This window comes from Ascaphus truei, chromosome 1 (genome assembly GCF_040206685.1).
Source record: "Ascaphus truei isolate aAscTru1 chromosome 1, aAscTru1.hap1, whole genome shotgun sequence".
Classification (NCBI taxonomy): Eukaryota; Metazoa; Chordata; class Amphibia; order Anura; family Ascaphidae; genus Ascaphus; species Ascaphus truei.
In genome coordinates, this window is record NC_134483.1 from 16,531,616 (window position 1) to 16,549,863 (window position 18,248).

The 18,248-nt window shown below is 48.2% G+C and overlaps 1 protein-coding gene across 4 annotated transcripts; it reads right to left on the reverse strand.

The window, feature by feature from the left end:
- Positions 1–233: 233 nt before the first annotated feature.
- NUDT2 (nudix hydrolase 2) lies at positions 234–17,279 on the reverse strand. Of its 4 annotated transcripts, XM_075582585.1 has the most exons (4): positions 17,079–17,255; positions 12,364–12,440; positions 11,937–12,080; positions 234–647 (listed from the first exon to the last, which is right to left on the reverse strand). In XM_075582585.1, the coding sequence occupies exons 3-4, from the start codon at positions 12,067–12,069 to the stop codon at positions 301–303; spliced, it is 480 nt and encodes a 159-aa protein (XP_075438700.1). In that variant the 5' UTR covers positions 12,070–12,080; positions 12,364–12,440; positions 17,079–17,255; the 3' UTR covers positions 234–300. The 4 variants fall into 4 exon arrangements, with proteins under 4 accessions (XP_075438700.1, XP_075438726.1, XP_075438690.1 ...); XM_075582611.1 differs by lacking the exon at positions 12,364–12,440 and having other exon boundaries at positions 17,139–17,279; XM_075582575.1 differs by lacking the exon at positions 12,364–12,440 and having other exon boundaries at positions 17,079–17,254.
- Positions 17,280–18,248: the final 969 nt, after the last annotated feature.

An 18,248-nucleotide genomic window follows, 5' to 3' on the forward strand; every position in this document is an offset into this window, starting at 1 on the left:
ATGTGAACCCTGCAAGCCGAGTGGCTACCTGCACCCCCTATGGAGGCAGGTATCTCTGGAAGCAGCAGGGGGTCCCCGTAACTGAAATGAATGGGGGTCAGCTCCCGTGGCCCCCTGCTCCAATCCTGGGTACAACATAAAAATAAATAAATAAAGAGCTTGTATTACTGTTATAAGAGCCACAGATGAGGGAAAACATTCTTACTTTCCAAAGAAATCAAAACAGACGGATGATTGTTTTATGTCTGATTATATCTCATAAAAAGGAAGACAAACTTCACTTTTTACACTATTGCACTTTTACGGAGGGCGGGCTTCCCTGGCACCGTGGCTGGGATAGTCTGTAAGGAGGAACTGATTCGCCTCTTGCAGAGCGTCCTGCATCTCCTGGTACCCGACATAGTCACAGGCCTCCTGCAGCGGCAGCCAGCGGAAATCTTGGTGCTCACTGGAGAGTGTCACTGGTGTGTTAAAGTCTTTCAGTTCTGCCAGCCAGTAGATTACAGTTTTTGGCTTCTTCCGGACATTGTAATTGAGCTCCTTCCTGAACCCTTCTAAAAGGCTGAACTGGCTGGCGTGGAGTCCGGCCTCTTCCTCCGTCTCACGCAGTGCTGTGGTTATGTCCTCTTCACCAGGGTCCACATGGCCTGAAAAGCAAAACGTCAAATGTTAAAGTAGTTCAGAGTGTGTGTGTGTGTGTGTGTGTGTGTGTGTGTGTGTGTGTGTGTGTGTGTGTGTGTGTGTGTGTGTGTGTGTGTGTGTGTGTGTGTGTGTGTGTGTGTGTACACACACTGTATAGTGAAAGACAGGTGAATATTTAATCTCAACGTTTCTCTCAAGGGGCTCCGTTGAGAGCCGAAACCTTGAGAATAAATATTCACCTGTTATTCATTGGCGTGCCTGTCCTGTTTTTCACGATCATTGTGTTGCTTCTGCTGACACTTGAACAGTATGCACCCGGAAAGATTTCTACAACTACAAAGTGAGGCGAGTGCCATGTCTCTAGACCAGGGGTACGCAAACTAGGGGAGCAAGGTTTTCCTGGGAGGGGCGTCAGCAGTTGCAGAGGCCCTGCGCTTTTCCCCAAGGCATTTAATGTAATGCGGGGGGATCGCGTGAGGCCTCTACAACGCTCAACTTACTGGGATTCAGAAGCGCAGTGACGCGTCGCCATGGCAACGCGGCATCACATGACCCCACCGCGTCATTTGATGTCGAAAAACAAGGTAAGGGGATGCGAGCACTGGGGGGGAGCAGGCAGGAGGGGAGCAGCGCTAACAGTTTGCTCACCCCTGCTCTAGACTATGTGTTATATATATTATATTATCGTTTATTTGTGAAGCGCCAGCATATTCCGCAGTGCGGTACAATGGGGTAAAAGTGGGGACAAACATGCACAAACCAATAGAGAGGTAACGAGGGCCCTGATCCGGAGAGCTTACAGTCTAGAGGGAATAAGGGACAATGTTGAAACGAGAAGGTAAGGTGCTGCTCAGTGTAGGATATGGTGTGGCTCAGGTTAGAATATGGCCCAGTCTGACAGCTGAAGCCATTAAGGGTTTTTTTGCAGGGGGGTGGGGGGGTTACAAGGGTGCAGACTGGTCCAGCCACACAGGTGGTCCCAATGGGGTTGGATCTTAGCGGTAAGGCGAATAGGCTTACTACAAAAAGGTGAGTTTTCAGGGAGTTTGTAAACATCTGAAAGGTGGGAGAGAGTCTGATGGTGCATGGCAGGGAATCCCAGAGAGAGGGGGCGCAGCACGGGAGAAGTCTCGCAGGCGGGAGTGGAGGAGGTAATAAGGTCGGAGGAAAGGTGGGAGAGAGTCTGATGGTGCGTGGCAGAGAATCCCAGAGAGAGGGGGCGCAGCACGGGAGAAGTCTCGCAGGCGGGAGTGGAGGAGGTAATAAGGTCGGAGGAAAGGTGGGAGAGAGTCTGATGGTGCATGGCAGGGAATCCCAGAGAGAGGGGGCGCAGCACGGAAGAAGTCTCGCAGGCGGGAGTGGAGGAGGTAATAAGGTCGGAAGAAAGGTGGGAGAGAGTCTGATGGTGCGTGGCAGGGAATCCCAGAGAGAGGGGGCGCAGCACGGGAGAAGTCTCGCAGGCGGGAGTGGAGGAGGTAATAAGGTCGGAGGAAAGGTGGGAGAGAGTCTGATGGTGCGTGGCAGGGAATCCCAGAGAGAGGGGGCGCAGCACGGGAGAAGTCTCGCAGGCGGGAGTGGAGGAGGTAATCAGGTCGGAGGAAAGGTGGGAGAGAGTCTGATGGTGCGTGGCAGGGAATCCCAGAGAGAGGGGGCGCAGCACGGGAGAAGTCTCGCAGGCGGGAGTGGAGGAGGTAATAAGGTCGGAGGAAAGGTGGGAGAGAGTCTGATGGTGCGTGGCAGGGAATCCCAGAGAGAGGGGGCACAGCACGGGAGAAGTCTCGCAGGCGGGAGTGGAGGAGGTAATCAGGTCGGAGGAAAGGTGGGAGAGAGTCTGATGGTGCGTGGCAGGGAATCCCAGAGAGAGGGGGCACAGCACGGGAGAAGTCTCGCAGGCGGGAGTGGAGGAGGTAATAAGGTCGGAGGAAAGGTGGGAGAGAGTCTGATGGTGCGTGGCAGGGAATCCCAGAGAGAGGGGGCGCAGCACGGGAGAAGTCTCGCAGGCGGGAGTGGAGGAGGTAATCAGGTCGGAGGAAAGGTGGGAGAGAGTCTGATGGTGCGTGGCAGGGAATCCCAGAGAGAGGGGGCGCAGCACGGGAGAAGTCTCGCAGGCGGGAGTGGAGGAGGTAATAAGGTCGGAGGAAAGGTGGGAGAGAGTCTGATGGTGCGTGGCAGGGAATCCCAGAGAGAGGGGGCACAGCACGGGAGAAGTCTCGCAGGCGGGAGTGGAGGAGGTAATAAGGTCGGAGGAAAGGTGGGAGAGAGTCTGATGGTGCGTGGCAGGGAATCCCAGAGAGAGGGGGCGCAGCACGGGAGAAGTCTCGCAGGCGGGAGTGGAGGAGGTAATCAGGTCGGAGGAAAGGTGGGAGAGAGTCTGATGGTGCGTGGCAGGGAATCCCAGAGAGAGGGGGCGCAGCACGGGAGAAGTCTCGCAGGCGGGAGTGGAGGAGGTAATCAGGTCGGAGGAAAGGTGGGAGAGAGTCTGATGGTGCGTGGCAGGGAATCCCAGAGAGAGGGGGCGCAGCACGGGAGAAGTCTCGCAGGCGGGAGTGGAGGAGGTAATAAGGTCGGAGGAAAGGTGGAGAGAGTCTGATGGTGCGTGGCAGGGAATCCCAGAGAGAGGGGGCGCAGCACAGGAGAAGTCTCGCAGGCGGGAGTGGAGGAGGTAATAAGGTCGGAGGAAAGGTGGGAGAGAGTCTGATGGTGCGTGGCAGGGAATCCCAGAGAGAGGGGGCGCAGCACGGGAGAAGTCTCGCAGGCGGGAGTGGAGGAGGTAATAAGGTCGGAGGAAAGGTGGGAGAGAGTCTGATGGTGCGTGGCAGGGAATCCCAGAGAGAGGGGGCACAGCACGGGAGAAGTCTCGCAGGCGGGAGTGGAGGAGGTAATAAGGTCGGAGGAAAGGTGGGAGAGAGTCTGATGGTGCGTGGCAGGGAATCCCAGAGAGAGGGGGCGCAGCACGGGAGAAGTCTCGCAGGCGGGAGTGGAGGAGGTAATCAGGTCGGAGGAAAGGTGGGAGAGAGTCTGATGGTGCGTGGCAGGGAATCCCAGAGAGAGGGGGCGCAGCACGGGAGAAGTCTCGCAGGCGGGAGTGGAGGAGGTAATAAGGTCGCAGGAAAGGTGGGAGAGAGTCTGATGGTGCGTGGCAGGGAATCCCAGAGAGAGGGGGCACAGCACAGGAGAAGTCTCGCAGGCGGGAGTGGAGGAGGTAATAAGGTCGGAGGAAAGGTGGGAGAGAGTCTGATGGTGCGTGGCAGGGAATCCCAGAGAGAGGGGGCGCAGCACGGGAGAAGTCTCGCAGGCGGGAGTGGAGGAGGTAATCAGGTCGGAGGAAAGGTGGGAGAGAGTCTGATGGTGCGTGGCAGGGAATCCCAGAGAGAGGGGGCGCAGCACGGGAGAAGTCTCGCAGGCGGGAGTGGAGGAGGTAATAAGGTCGGAGGAAAGGTGGGAGAGAGTCTGATGGTGCGTGGCAGGGAATCCCAGAGAGAGGGGGCACAGCACGGGAGAAGTCTCGCAGGCGGGAGTGGAGGAGGTAATAAGGTCGGAGGAAAGGTGGGAGAGAGTCTGATGGTGCGTGGCAGGGAATCCCAGAGAGAGGGGGCGCAGCACGGGAGAAGTCTCGCAGGCGGGAGTGGAGGAGGTAATCAGGTCGGAGGAAAGGTGGGAGAGAGTCTGATGGTGCGTGGCAGGGAATCCCAGAGAGAGGGGGCGCAGCACGGGAGAAGTCTCGCAGGCGGGAGTGGAGGAGGTAATAAGGTCGGAGGAAAGGTGGATGTCGTGGGCAGAACGTAGGGGTTGTGTAAGTATGTATTTGTGGATGAGGGCTGAGATGTAAGGTGGGGGGGGGGTGTCCTTGAGACCTTTGTAAGTCATTACTAGGGTTTTTAATTTAATCCTAGAAGCCAGCGTAGGGATTTGCATAGTGGAGAAGTAGAAGTGGAGCGGTGAGTGAGGTAGATGAGTCTGGCAGCAGCGTTTTGGAAGGATTGGAGTTGGGAGAGGTGGACAAGAGGAATGCTAACTAGGCATTAAAATCGACGCAGGACATGAGAGTGAATTAGGATTTTAGTTACGTCATGAGTGAGAACAGGGCGTACCCTGGTGATATTTTGGAGGAGATGGCAGGACTTTGCGAGGGACTGAATGTGAGGAATGAAGGAGAGATCAGAGTCAAAGATGACCCTTAGACAGAGGTCTGGAGGTGTTGTGGAGATCGTGGTGCTATTGACAGTGAGGAAGAGTGTTGGTGTAGCATGGCAGTGGAAGGGGGAAAGAATATGAACTATGTTTTGGACATGTTTAGCTTCAGGGAGCGGTGAGACATCCAGATTGCAGAGAGACAGTTGGAGATACGGGACAGGAGAGAAGGGGAGAGGTAAGAGGAGGAGAGATAGATTTGGGTGTCGTCGGCATAAAGAGGATACTGAAAGCCAAAAGATTGTATTAGTTGAGAAAGAAGGCCAAGGACAGAGCATTGAAGGAGTGAAGAGGCGACACCAGAGAAGGAAACACTGGAGTGGTTGGAAAGGTAGGACATGAGCCAGGAGAAGGCTGGGTCATGGAGGCCAATGGAGTGGAGAATGTTTAGGAGAAGGGGGTGATCAACAGTGTCGAAGACAGCAGAGATCTGGGAGAATTAGAATGCAGAAATGACCCTTAGATTTAGGTCTGAGTAGGTCATTGGTCACTTTTGTTAGTGGTCGCTGCGGAGACACACACACACAAACACACACACTGACTGGGCACGACGGCAAGGTGAGGGGACTGGTTGCCAATTAGGAGCAACTTCTGAGCAAGCCAGCTGAGCCCCTTCCTCTGCCACCCCCATACAACAGGCTGCCACCTCCCACCCCACTCAACATACCACCAGCACCCACCCATGTACCGCTAAAAATACTGACAGTACTCCCCCTCTCAATGGCCCGGGGCCCAGGTCAAGATTTAAATCTTTGGTCCCAGGAAAGCTGTTTGTGGGCCTGTATATATATTTATATAACTTTTGATCTTGTTGTTTAATTTTGTTTGTTGCACTTATTGTATTATAATTACCTGTATTGTATGGTCTCTTTTGTAAAGTGCTAAGTACACAGTGGGCCCTGTCTAACTAAAGATATACTTTACTGAAAGGATTAGACTATCAGAGAATAGTTTTTAGAATATTGTATGATACATATTTGGAAGCCAAAACTAATGGACTTTGTTACTGGGGATCATTCAGCTGGTCTCAACAATATTTCAAATATTTGAAGTTTTTATATATACTAATTAATGGTTATAAGTAAAACGATATTTTTCAGTACTAGAATAGTGACCACAAGGGGTCACTGTAGCCCCAAAAAATGCACTCAAAGAATATGATGGGACATAACAAACAAATGTTAATAGATCAGAGTGTAAATCCACCTCATATAGATTTATAATATATATTCATAGTGAGGTAATAACAGAGAGGCCATCCGCAAACGCACGTCAACGAATAGTCTCTTAATGGCCGATAGTCACCATCCAACACACATGGTGCATAGCATTCCAACCGGCCAGTTTCTCCACCTTAGATGGAATTGTTCAAATATTAATGAATTCAAGACACAAGCAGTAGATATGACCAATCGTTTCTGTGAAAGGGGGTACAAGAAAAATGCAATAAAAAAAAAAAAGGATATTGGAGAGCTCGAAATACCCCCGGGTCTACATTGCTGGTTAATAACCAACGGAGAAATGACCCCATTACCGATACTATCAGGTTAATCGGTACTTTCAACAACCAGTGGGGCTCTATCCGACAAATCTTCCAGAAACACTGGCATGCCTAACCACAGGATAACGACTTATCACAAGTCTTAAAACCAACTCCAAACATGGCATGCCGTCGATCGCGCAACCATAAAGACAGACTCGTACAAAGTCACTTTCAATCTAGGACATGGCTTCGTCCTAAACTGAGTGGTTCATTTTCCCGTGGCCGCTGCAAGGCCTGAACATCGATTAAGGTAACCAAAAGAATTTTCTGTTTCTAAAAATCTGAAGACCCATAAAATCAAAAGCTTTATCAACTGCCTTACTACTGGTGTGGTGGATCTCATTACACGTCAGTGTGGGAAACAATATGTGGGGGAGACCCACATGCGGCTGAAGGTCAGGCTATTGGAACATCTTGGCTCTGTCCGTAATAAACTTGACACACCAATTGCTAGACATGTCAATGAGTTGCACCATGGTGACACTACAGTCCTTCGTTTCATGGGCATTGAACATATACCCTGGGGTCCCCACAAGGGTAACTGGGATCCCAAATTACTGCAGTGTGAGTGTCGTTGGATTCATACCTTGAAAACACTTACACCTCATGGTTTAAATGAGGGTTTCATCTACTCCTCATTGCTATAGTATTCATGAGACAGCGTTCTACACTTATATTTTTTAACTATTAACTACAGTTGTGTGAAAAAGAAAGTACACCCTCTTTGAATTGTATGGTTTTACATATCAGGACATAATAACAATCATCTGTTCCTTAGCAGGTCTAAAAATTAGGTAAATACAACCTCAGATGAACAACAACACATGACATATTACACCGTGTTATGATTTAACAAAAATAAAGCCAAAATGGAGAAGCCATGTGTGAAAAACTAAGTATAACTTATGATTCAATAGCTTGTAGAACCACCTTTAGCAGCAATAACTTGAAGTAATCGTTTTCTGTATGACTATCAGTCTCTCACATCGTTGTGGAGGAATTTTGGCCCACTCTTCTTTACAACGTCGCTTCAGTTCATTGAGGTTTGCTGGCATCTGTTTATGCACAGCTCTCTTAAGGTCCCGCCACAGCATTTCAATCGGTTGAGATCTGGACTTTGACTGGGCCATTGCAACACCTTGATTCTTTTCTTTTTCAGCCATTCTGTTGTAGATTTGCTGGTGTGCTTGGGATCATTGTCCTGTTGCATGACCCAATTTCGCCCAAGCTTTAGCTGTCGGACAGATGGCCTCACATTGACTCTAGACTACTTTGGTATACAGAGGAGTTCATGGTCGACTCAATGATTGCAAGGTTCCCAGGTCCTGTGGCTGCAAAACAAGCCAAATCATCAACCCTCCACCACCGTGCTTGACAGTTGGTATGAGGTGTTTGTGCCGATATGCTGTGTTTGGGTATCGCCAAACGTGGCGCAGTGCATTATGGCCAAACATCTCCACTTTGGTCTTGTCTGTCCAAAGGACATTGTTCCAGAAGTCTTGTGGTTTGTTCAGATGCATCTTTGCAAACCTAAGCCGTGCTGCCATGTTCTTTTTAGAGAGAAGTGGCTTTCTCCTGGCAACCCTTCCAAACAAAAAGGAAGATGAATGCTGCACTCCCCAACAAAGAAAATAATGATAAATACCGGTGCTCCTGGTTCAGGAATCTCTGGGTGGTATTCCAAGTAAAATGGGAAGGAAGAGCCTGGGCACTACAGATTTCTGCTTGTGAAAAAAAGAATTTATTAAGCCAGTATGATGACGTTTCGGCCCCTATGGCCTTTCTCAAATTCTAATGGCATGCCATTAGCATTTGAGAAAGGCCATAGTGGCCAAAACGTCATCATACTGGCTTAAAAAATTATTTTTTTCACAAGCAGAAATCCGTAGTGCCCAGGCTCTTCCTTCCCAACCCTTCCAAACAAACCATACTTGTTCAGTCTTTTTCTAATTGTACTGTCATGAACTTTAACATTTAACATGCTAACTGAGGCCTGGAGAGTCTGAGATGTAACTATTGGGTTTTTTTGCAATTTCTCTGAGCATTGCACGGTCTGACCTTGGGGTGAATTTGCCGAGACATCCACTGCTGGGAAGATTGGCAACTGTCTTGAATGTTTTCCACTTTTGAATAATCTTTCTCACTGTAGAATGATGGACTTTAAATTTTTTGGAAATTGCCTTATAACCCTTCCCAGATTGATGGGCAGCAACAATTGCTTCTCTAAGATCATTGCTGATGTCTTCCCTCCTTGGCATTGTGTTAACACACACCTGAATGCTCCAGACCAGGACACTGCTAAAACTTCGGCTTTTATAGAGGTGGTCACACTTGCTGATGATCAATTAATCAAGGGCTTTTGATTAGCAGCACCTGTCTGCTACTTAGCATCTTAATTCATATGGGTGTACTTAAATTTTCACACATGGCTTCGCCATTTTTGCTTTATTTTTGTTAAATAAATCATGAAATGGTGTTATATATGTCATGTGTTGTTCATCTGAGGTTGTATTTACCTAATTTTTAGACCTGCTAAGGAACAGGTGAATGTTATTATGTCCTGATATGTAAAACCATAGAATTCAAGGAGGGTTTACGTCCTTTTTCACACAACTGTATATTATATACACAGTTGGAACCAATATTCTGCCATTTTTCTTCCCTTTTATTAATTATCATTGGCACACATTATACTATATTGTGTGGGCACTACTTGTGGCACCTTTTACGCCCTTATGGTCTAATAATTTCTGTTCTGTGCACCCCATTCTTCTTGATACACGAATATGCATCTTATTAATTCTATACACCTTGTTCACTCATGTAATCACATTTGGATCATTATTTTTTATTTTGGGTAGCGGGATCCAGGTATATTATTTTATTTAATTTTTAGTGGATCCGTTTCGACTCCTAGGGGCGGACCCAATAGGTTAGTACAATTCTACACTATTGACTGCTTAGTCTTTCTTTTGACCCAGCACACTATTATAATATAATGCAGTAAAGGGCTTACCAGCCCTCTTTATGCACCTTCATTTATTTACTTATTTGGGCAGTGGGATCCAGGTATATTGTATATAATTATTTTTAGGGGATCCGTTTTGACCCTTTGGGCGGACCAAATAGGGTAGCACACATCTAGATTATTGTTTCTAGGTCATACTGAACATGTATATATTCAAGCTTGCTTGGTCCCCTCCCTTTCTCCCCCCCCATCCCGTTTATTTTACATCACTCATATCACCATTTGTTTATTTATGGGTTCTCCCATGTATCTAATCATCACATTATATTTGTTGTAGTTGTCTATCGTGTTTCTCAGTATAGCCCTATCTATAGGCTTGCTCCTATATGTATATATTATCAGATCCTATTCTGTGACTATCATTGGTCTATTCCACAAATTTTTGTGGTCTGGGACGTTATGTTTTAACGACAACATTGATGGGACTTAGCTGCAAGTTGCGGAGATTAGTATGATCATCCATGTATATTGATGTGTGCCTTCAGCAACACACAATATATACACAAAGTTAAGTGCAACAACATAAATGCAAATTAACCAACACACAAACTAACAAACAATAAAAAGAAGTCAACACAGGCTTTTTCGAGCTTCTTCATATTACAGCAGGACTTAGGTTGTCTCGATATACATTTTTTGTCTGTGAGTCCCGTTTTGTTTCCCTGTTACTTAATTTGGCTGTCCAATCAGAGACAGTTTATTAGGCAGATTAAGGCACCATCCTCTCTGCTGATACTCCTATCACAGGATTGGCTAATTATGCCAGCTCCTCCTATGTGAGGTATCCGGAGTGCACTCATAAGTGACTCCTCCCCCTGAAGAAGCGCGCCAAGTCGCGTGAAACGTACGTTGGGGCTAAGTGACGTGACGCCCGTGACAATCACGTGAATGAGACGGAGAGCAAGTACTGGTCATTGCAGCACAAACAACAGAGACATCGTTGTATGATTACCTCAACTGAGGGACTTCTAGCCACTTAGCGGTATTAATACACAAAAGTGTATTTGATGCAGCTTATTAATATGTATTGTATGTCTTTATTTATAAAGCGCGATTAATGTATATAGCACTTCACAGTAGTAATACACGTGGTAATCAAATAAATAACAGATAATATAAATAACAGATCATGGGAATAAGTGCTTCAGACATAAAAGTAACATAAAGGAAGAGGAGTCCCTGCTCCGAGGAGCTTACAGTCTAATTGTATTTATATATCCTATATCATGGTTCTTATATTAAATGACATGGTAGTATACTTAGCATTAATACATGCATCTTTACTGCTATGTTGTAACCAGCATAACACATATCAGTCTATCATAAATAACAATATTAATTACTGCCCTTGAGACTCTGATGGAGCAAACATTGTGGCACTTTTGTTGCTAAATGTGCATTTTTTATGTTGATGCTAACTAGTAGCTAACACATTGATCTGGCTGCTTCTTGTTTTTACACAGCAAATAGAAAAGGAGAAGGTTCCTGGGCACTACGGATTTTCAATGCCTGTTCAATAAATTCTTTTGAAAATCCGTAGTGCCCTGGAACCTTCCCCTTTTTTGTCTGCTTTGGAGCTTGTCATTGTCAGGAACTCCCGTTCCAGGAGCACCGGTAACAGCAAGTATCTACTGTTTTTTGTATTGTGGTGTGCAGCATTACCTTTGCCTTTTGTAATTTACACAGCAAATGACATGACAGTATACCAAGTATCCCTACATACAATTATTTGTCTAGTAGCAACATAGCAATAGAAATGTATCAGTGTATTAGTACTTACAGCATCAGCTACTGCTAGAGACTGATTGAGTAAACACTGTGGTGTTAGTTGATGCTAAATATGTATTTGTTATGTTGCTAGTGACTAGTATTACACACCGCTATCTAGCTACTTACCATTTACCCTCCCCCCCACCCTCCGCCTGGAGTTTTAAATTTTTGTTAAATAAATCATGACACGTCATGTGTTGTTGTTCATCTGAGGTTGTATTTACCTAATTTTTAGACCTGCTAAGGAACAGATGATTGTTATTATGTCCTGATATGTAAAACCATAGAATTCAAAGAGGGTGTACTTTATTTTTCACACAACTTTATATCATGTTTTCGGTGGGCCTCCCTATGAAAATATATTATAAATCTATATGGAGGTGAATTTACACTGTGATCTATTAACATTTGTTTCACATGTTATATCCCATCATATACTTTGAGTGCAATTTTTGGGGCTACAATGTCCCCTTGTGGTCACTATTCTAGTATTTGTTTGGTATTGCTTCCCCCTATGCACCTAGTATTCCATTAATTAAGGTGAGCGCTATGTTACCATGTTAATACTCTTTTTCAGCAGTGCCATTTCCCACGATATTATTCTTGGATTATTGTTTGTGGCCTGATTAGGGAGAAGGGTCAGGGAGATAGCGCCCCCTATGTTTTTGGTTTGCAACAATTATTTCTTGTAAGAGTTGGTGCTGAACACGGGACTCTTATTGTATAGAATAAAAGGAATCGGATTTTGTGCAAATCTGTCACCTTTGGGAGGGGTCCAGTGGTTTATTCCGTATGACGTCTGCAGAAGGAGGAATTCAAAGTCATTCGCTTTAGTAGGCGGGATTCTTGGGTTACACTTCCTGACGATGATCAAGCCACATGCTCTTAATGCCATCACGAGGGACCCTGAGAACAGAACACAACACAGGCAAATCATTTACATGCACAACAGATAATGCGTTTAAAAAAAGCCAAAAGTCCATCAAGTTTAACCTTTGTTATATTCAAATTGGGTGAGATACTAATCCTTTACTTAGGACCGTTATTGATCCAGAGTAAGGCAAACAAAAAACCACAGTGAAACATTTGGCAATTATGTTCCAGTATTATTCCAATCATGGTAATCAGATGTCTCCCTAGATCAATGCCCTTCCTATGTTCTAACTTAGTCAGTATCTCGTTGTAATACCTTTCTAAAGAGGCCTATTCTTTTCTTCAAGGTATCTACAGTATCTTCCATCAGTCTCCCATGTCATCTGTACTGTCCTTGGGATGAAAAGTTCCATTGAAAGTTCCTTGTATTGACCTTGGATATATTGTATTGTATGTCTTTATTTTTTATAGCGCCATTAATGTACAGAGGGCTTCACAGTAGTAATACATGTGGTAATCAAATAAATAACAGATAATATAAATAACAGATCATGGGAATACGTGCTTCAGACATAAAAGTAACATTAAGGAAGAGGAGCCCCTGCTCCGAGGAGCTTACAGTCTAATAGGTAGGTAGGGAGAACGTACAGAGACAGTAGGAGGGAGTTCTGGTAAGTGTGTCTGCAGGGGGCTTAGCTTAATATCATGTATCCAGTATTACCCACAGTGCTATTCATACTTGTTTAAGGAAGTGTGTCTTAAGGTAAGTCTTAAAGGTGGATAGAGTGGGTGCTAGTCGGGTACTGAGGGGAAGGGCATTCCAGAGGTGTGGGGCAGTCAGTGAAAAAGGTTTAAGGCGGGAGAGGACTTTAGATACAAAGGGGGTAGAAAAAAGCTGTGTGTGCTGTGCACGCGCGTAGTAAGTGAAACTTCTTTGACTTTTGTCACAGAAATTGTATTTGTATTGGTGATGTTTTAATTAAAAATCAAAATACAATTTCAGTGACAAAACGCAAATAAATTTGACTTATAATGCGCGTGCTCGGCACACATCCCCTGTATTAGCTATTTGCACTAAGTGTGAATTCCTTGTGTGTATGTGTCTCAGTCAGTGTGTGTGTGTGTGTCAGTGTGTGTGTGTGTGTATGTGTGTCAGTCAGTGTGTGTGTGTATGTGTGTCAGTCAGTGTGTGTATGTGTATCTGTGTCTGTCAGTGTGTATGTGTATCTGTGTCTGTCAGTGTGTATGTGTATGTGTATCAGTCAGTGTGTGTGTGTGTATGTGTATCAGTCAGTGTGTGTGTGTGTGTGTGTGTGTGTATCAGTCAGTGTGTGTGTGTGTGTGTGTGTGTGTGTGGTGTGTGTGTGTGTGGTGTGTGTGTGTGTGGTGTGTGTGTGTGTATGTGTGTCAGTCAGTGCGTGTATGTGTGTCAGTCAGTGCGTGTGTGTGTGTGTGTGTCAGTCAGTCAGTGCGCGTGTGTGCGCGTGTGTGTGTGTGTGTGTGTGTGTGTGTGTGTGTGTGTGTGTGTGTGTGTGTGTGGTGTGTGTGTGTGGTGTGTGTGTGTGTATGTGTGTCAGTCAGTGCGTGTATGTGTGTCAGTCAGTGCGTGTGTGTGTGTGTGTCAGTCAGTGCGTGTGTGTGTGTGTGTGTGTCAGTCAGGGTGGGTCAGTGTGTGTGGGGGGGGATGTGTGGGGTGTATGTGTGGGGGGTGTGTGGGTGTGTGGGTGGGTCAGTCAGTGTGTGGGGGGGGGTGTGGGTGGGTCAGTGTATGGGGGTGTGTGGGTGGGTCAGTCAGTGTGTGGGGGGGGGTGTGGGTGGGTCAGTGTGCGGACGGGGTGTGGGTGGGTCAGTCAGTGTGCGGGGGGGTGTGGGGGGGGTCAGTCAGTGTGCGGGGGGGTGTGGGTGGGTCAGTCAGTGTGCGGGGGTGTGTGGGTGGGTCAGTCAGTGTGCGGGGGGGTGTGGGTGGGTCAGTCAGTGCGCGGGGGTGTGTGGGTGGGTCAGTCAGTGTGTGGGGGGTGTGTGGGTGGGTCAGTCAGTGCGCGGGGGGGGTCAGTCAGTGTGCGGGGGGGGGGGGTGGATCAGTCAGTGTGCGGGGGGGGGTGGATCAGTCAGTATGCGGGGGGTGTGGGTGGGTCAGTCAGTGTGCGGGGGGGTGTAGGTGGGTCAGTCAGTGTGCGGGGGGGTGTGGGTGGGTCAGTCAGTGTGCGGGGGGGGTGGGTAGGTCAGTCAGTGTGCGGGTGGGTCAGTCAGTGTGTATGTGTCCAGCTGCAGCCAGGGGCGTGGTGTAACATTGCGCACCACTTCTCTCCCCGCCCCACTTATGCAAATTCTGAGCGTGCACGCACACACACACACACACAGAGACACACACACACCCCGCACGCAATCTGCACACACACACCCCGCACGCAATCTGCACACACACACCCCGCACACAATCTGCGCACACACACCTCCCGCGGGGTACATGCGCCCGGCACGGGCATGAGTGACCGAGGCCGTGCGGGTTGCGCCTGGGTTTGCGCCGTGTGCCACCGCTTCCTGCGGGCGCAAGGGGCCCGCGAACGCCCGCGGTAGTGGAAGGCTGAATGGCGCCGTGAGGAGCGTGTGGGTGGGACGACGCCGCTGCCAGCCGCTTCTGCGCATGTGTGGCGTCCGTCAGCGGCGCCATCACAACTGCGCATGCGCGGCATGGCAGCGGTCGTGGAACAGTTGGGCCGTTAGGAGCGGCGGCGCGCCGCATATGTCAGCAGCCAGGTGTGCGGGGGGGTGTGTGTGGGGGGGTGTGTGTGGGGGGGTGTGTGGGGGGGGGGTGTGTGGGGGGGGGGTGTGTGGGGGGGTGCGTAGGCGATTAGGAGCGGTGGCGACAGGGGACGTGTGAGCGGAGCGGCGTCCATTAGGTGACGTCACTTCCGTTTCACATTTCGCCCCCCATCTATCCAGTTTTGCTCTATCAGGACTAGGTGCCACGAAAGAAGTTTCACTTCAAAAAAGACATCCTTGAGAAGAACGCAAGAGTCGGGATGGTGCATAACGAGAAATTAGGGCTCAGATGTAAGGCGGGGCAGAAGAGTGTAAAGCTTTAAAAGTGAGTGAATAGAGAATTGAGTGTGTGATTCGGGATTTGATCGGAAGCCAGGAGAGGGATTTCAGGAGGGGAGACGCAGAGACAGATTTAGGAAAGAGTAGAGTGATTCTGGCAGCAGCGTTTAGGATAGATTGTAGGGGAGACAGGTGAGAGGCAGGAAGGCCGGACAGCAGGAGGTTACAGTAATCAAGATGGGAGAGAATGTGGGCCTGAGTCAGAGTATATTTGTAAGTAGTACAGTGATTCCCAAAGGGTGGTTCGCAAACCCATAAGCGTTTGTGAAAAGTTTCCGAGGGTTTAACCAAACAAAAAAAATGGAATTGCGAATCCCAGGCAGTATAGTCGGCTACAAAGCTCCTGGGGGCGACTCCGTGCTTAATAAGGCCGCAAAGTATGTCAGAGTGGATGGTATTGCTGTCAATTACAGCAGGAGCTTCCAAAGTCGTGTCCCACAATGCCAAGCGTCTGCAAGGCATTGGAAGTCGCCACATTAGAAACTCTTGCAGTGATTGACAGATCCATCACAGACACTGTATGCACATGGTGAGGTGCAGTTTGGGGCTTTACTAAGCGCGCGGTCCCCCCACAAGCTCAGGACACTACACTCAATACATTATATTGCCTTCTCATCAGAGTGTTACTAAGTGTTCACAAATGGTTGGGAGCCCCCCACTTAGGCCGCAATTATACTCGCGGCGCGCGACGCCGGAACGAACTAATGAATACTAATGAAGGCGCGTGACCAAGCACGAGATTCTCCATCACGCCTCCCTGTCGCCTGCAGCACAGTTCACATTTGCACAAGCGACAGAAGTGTGCGCGGCGAGTATAATCTCAGCCTTAGGCTGCGGCCTGGGCGCTCAAGCGCCGTGATGTCAGGCGCTGAGCGATTCCTGGCCAGCCCGTTGTGCGCTCAGGGGAGGGGGGCGCAGCTATGACATACCGTAGACTGGTTCGCGAGCGAACCACACACGTGACGCGCTAGCGAGCGGGCAAATCAAATTGATTTGTCTCGCCAAGCAGCTGAGCGCTGTGCGCTCACATGCACGCAACTTGGCCACAGCAATTCTACTTTACTCTTCAGGGGGGTTATTAATAGGACAGGTACTTTGCCTATCCATAATATGTAAAATACTGACCTTTTTGTTACAGTTCTATAAGAAGCAGAATTATCTACAGCAGGTTAATGGAAATGTGTTTATATTTTGGGCACCAAATATATTAAGATTTTTTATCTCTGATTTTCAGTACAGGCATCTTTCATGTGCAAACAATTCCCCTTAGAAAAGACAACAGTGACAAGGCCAATCAACAAGACCTTCAAGAACGCCTAGTGAATGAGAAACATTAACATGCATTACAGATCAACCTTATAATCATCCATAACTAAGGTCTTCATAGATACCCCTATACCTAAATTTTTCTTATAGTTTACAAAGAGCACAGCTGTATGTATTGCACCCCACGCTTTCTGTTTTAGACCCACTTGAAGAGAGGGAGGGGAGAACTTCTTCAATGCAGAGGTGAGGTGCCCCATGATCATTATACAGTGTGCATTGAGCTGTAGGACAGGTGGGTAAAGCACAACAAGGGAGGGAGGGAGTAAATTATTCAGCTGCAGCATCCAAGATCTCAAACACTGGCAGGAAGCCAGAATACTGGACAACTATCCCCAGGGAGGGTGTATAATCCACTCCCACCTCCCCCACTGCACACCAGAGGCCCCTCACAGCTTTACCATCAGGGGTAATCTGGGCCTGTTACATTGTAATAATAATAATAGTAATAATACTAGCAATAGTAATAATAATACCAATAGTAATAATAATACTAATAATAATAGTAATAATAATACTAAAAGTCTTAATAATACTAATAGTAATAATGTTATTATAATACATTTGCTCTTATAGTATAAGAAGAACATTTGCCACACAAATAACCTATGTAATGATGGTATTCGTCCCGCGGTCACGGGGTCACGGTTATACACACACACACACCCGCTGCTGTTACAGCGGGAAGCACATGAATGGATCAGGATCAGCGCAGCCGGGATATGAGACGGGTACTCAGCTGTGTGCCCCTCCGCTCCGAGCATGCGCAGTGCAACCCGGAAGTGAGAACCTGACACCCGGGTCTCCTGCGGACCACGTGACGAGGCGCGGGTGGCCATCTTTGATGAGGGCGACTCGACGAATGAGCGCGAGAGACGTGAGATTCTATCGTTAAAAAAAGGGATTGAGGTTATTTTTAGTGGGTGTTAGCAGTATGCTGCAGCTAATGCAATTGTAAAGTCAAAAGTGAAACAAAACTGTACCTCAGAGGACAAATATAACGGAAATGTGAAGTACCGGAAGTGGCGTCATTGTAGCTGGGTGGCTGCATGCTGGGAGGTGTAGTTCGTTAGCCGATTTCAAGCCTCCAAAGGAGATCAGAAGGGAAGGACCAAGTGACTACAACTCCCAGCAACACCTGCCATAGATCACAGGCACTATACTTCTGTACACACACAGTTTTTTTAAAAAAGGCAACAAGAAACCTCCACTGTACAGTATAACAAATAAAAGATCACTTGTGAGCACATTCGCATGTCTTAGGCCTTGGACATGGTGCAGTGAGCGGCGCTGACCCGTGCTGAGGCGCGCTTACGCCTACCAGTGAGCCCCTACAGTCGCAATGAGAGCGGCTTTAGTAGGGGCTCGCGCAAACGCTTGCGGAAGCGTGTGTCTTACCAAATCTTTAGTTTCGGCACACACGGGAGCGCAGGGCCGGTCACGTGAGTGGTTCGACCAATGAGGGCGAACCAGCTCCGTGACGTCACTGGCCCGCCCCCCACACACGCCCACGGACGGCGCGCGCTTTAAGGCCAGGGAAAGCACCGCTTTCCCTCAGCCTCAGCGCGCTTCCTCACGACTTCAGTGTCTATGGACTAAGCCTTAGGCTGAGTCCATGGTGACTCAGCCCGTGCGGAGGTGCGCTGCGGCTGAGGGAAAGCGGGTGCTTTCCCTGGCCTTGGTTAGCGCACCATCCGAGGGCGTGTCAGGGGGGGGGGGCAGTGACGTCACGGAGCTGGTTCGCCCACATTGGGCGAACCGCTCACGTGACCGGCC

Bases quoted from the DNA above. Each gene is read 5' to 3' on its own strand.
- NUDT2 (XM_075582611.1), bottom strand. From the start codon at position 12,069: ATGGCATTAAGAGCATGTGGCTTGATCATCGTCAGGAAGTGTAACCCA. The intron at 648-11,936 runs GTGACAGATTTG...TTTGCTTTTCAG, and splicing joins CCACTGGACCCCTCCCAAAG to GCCATGTGGACCCTGGTGAA.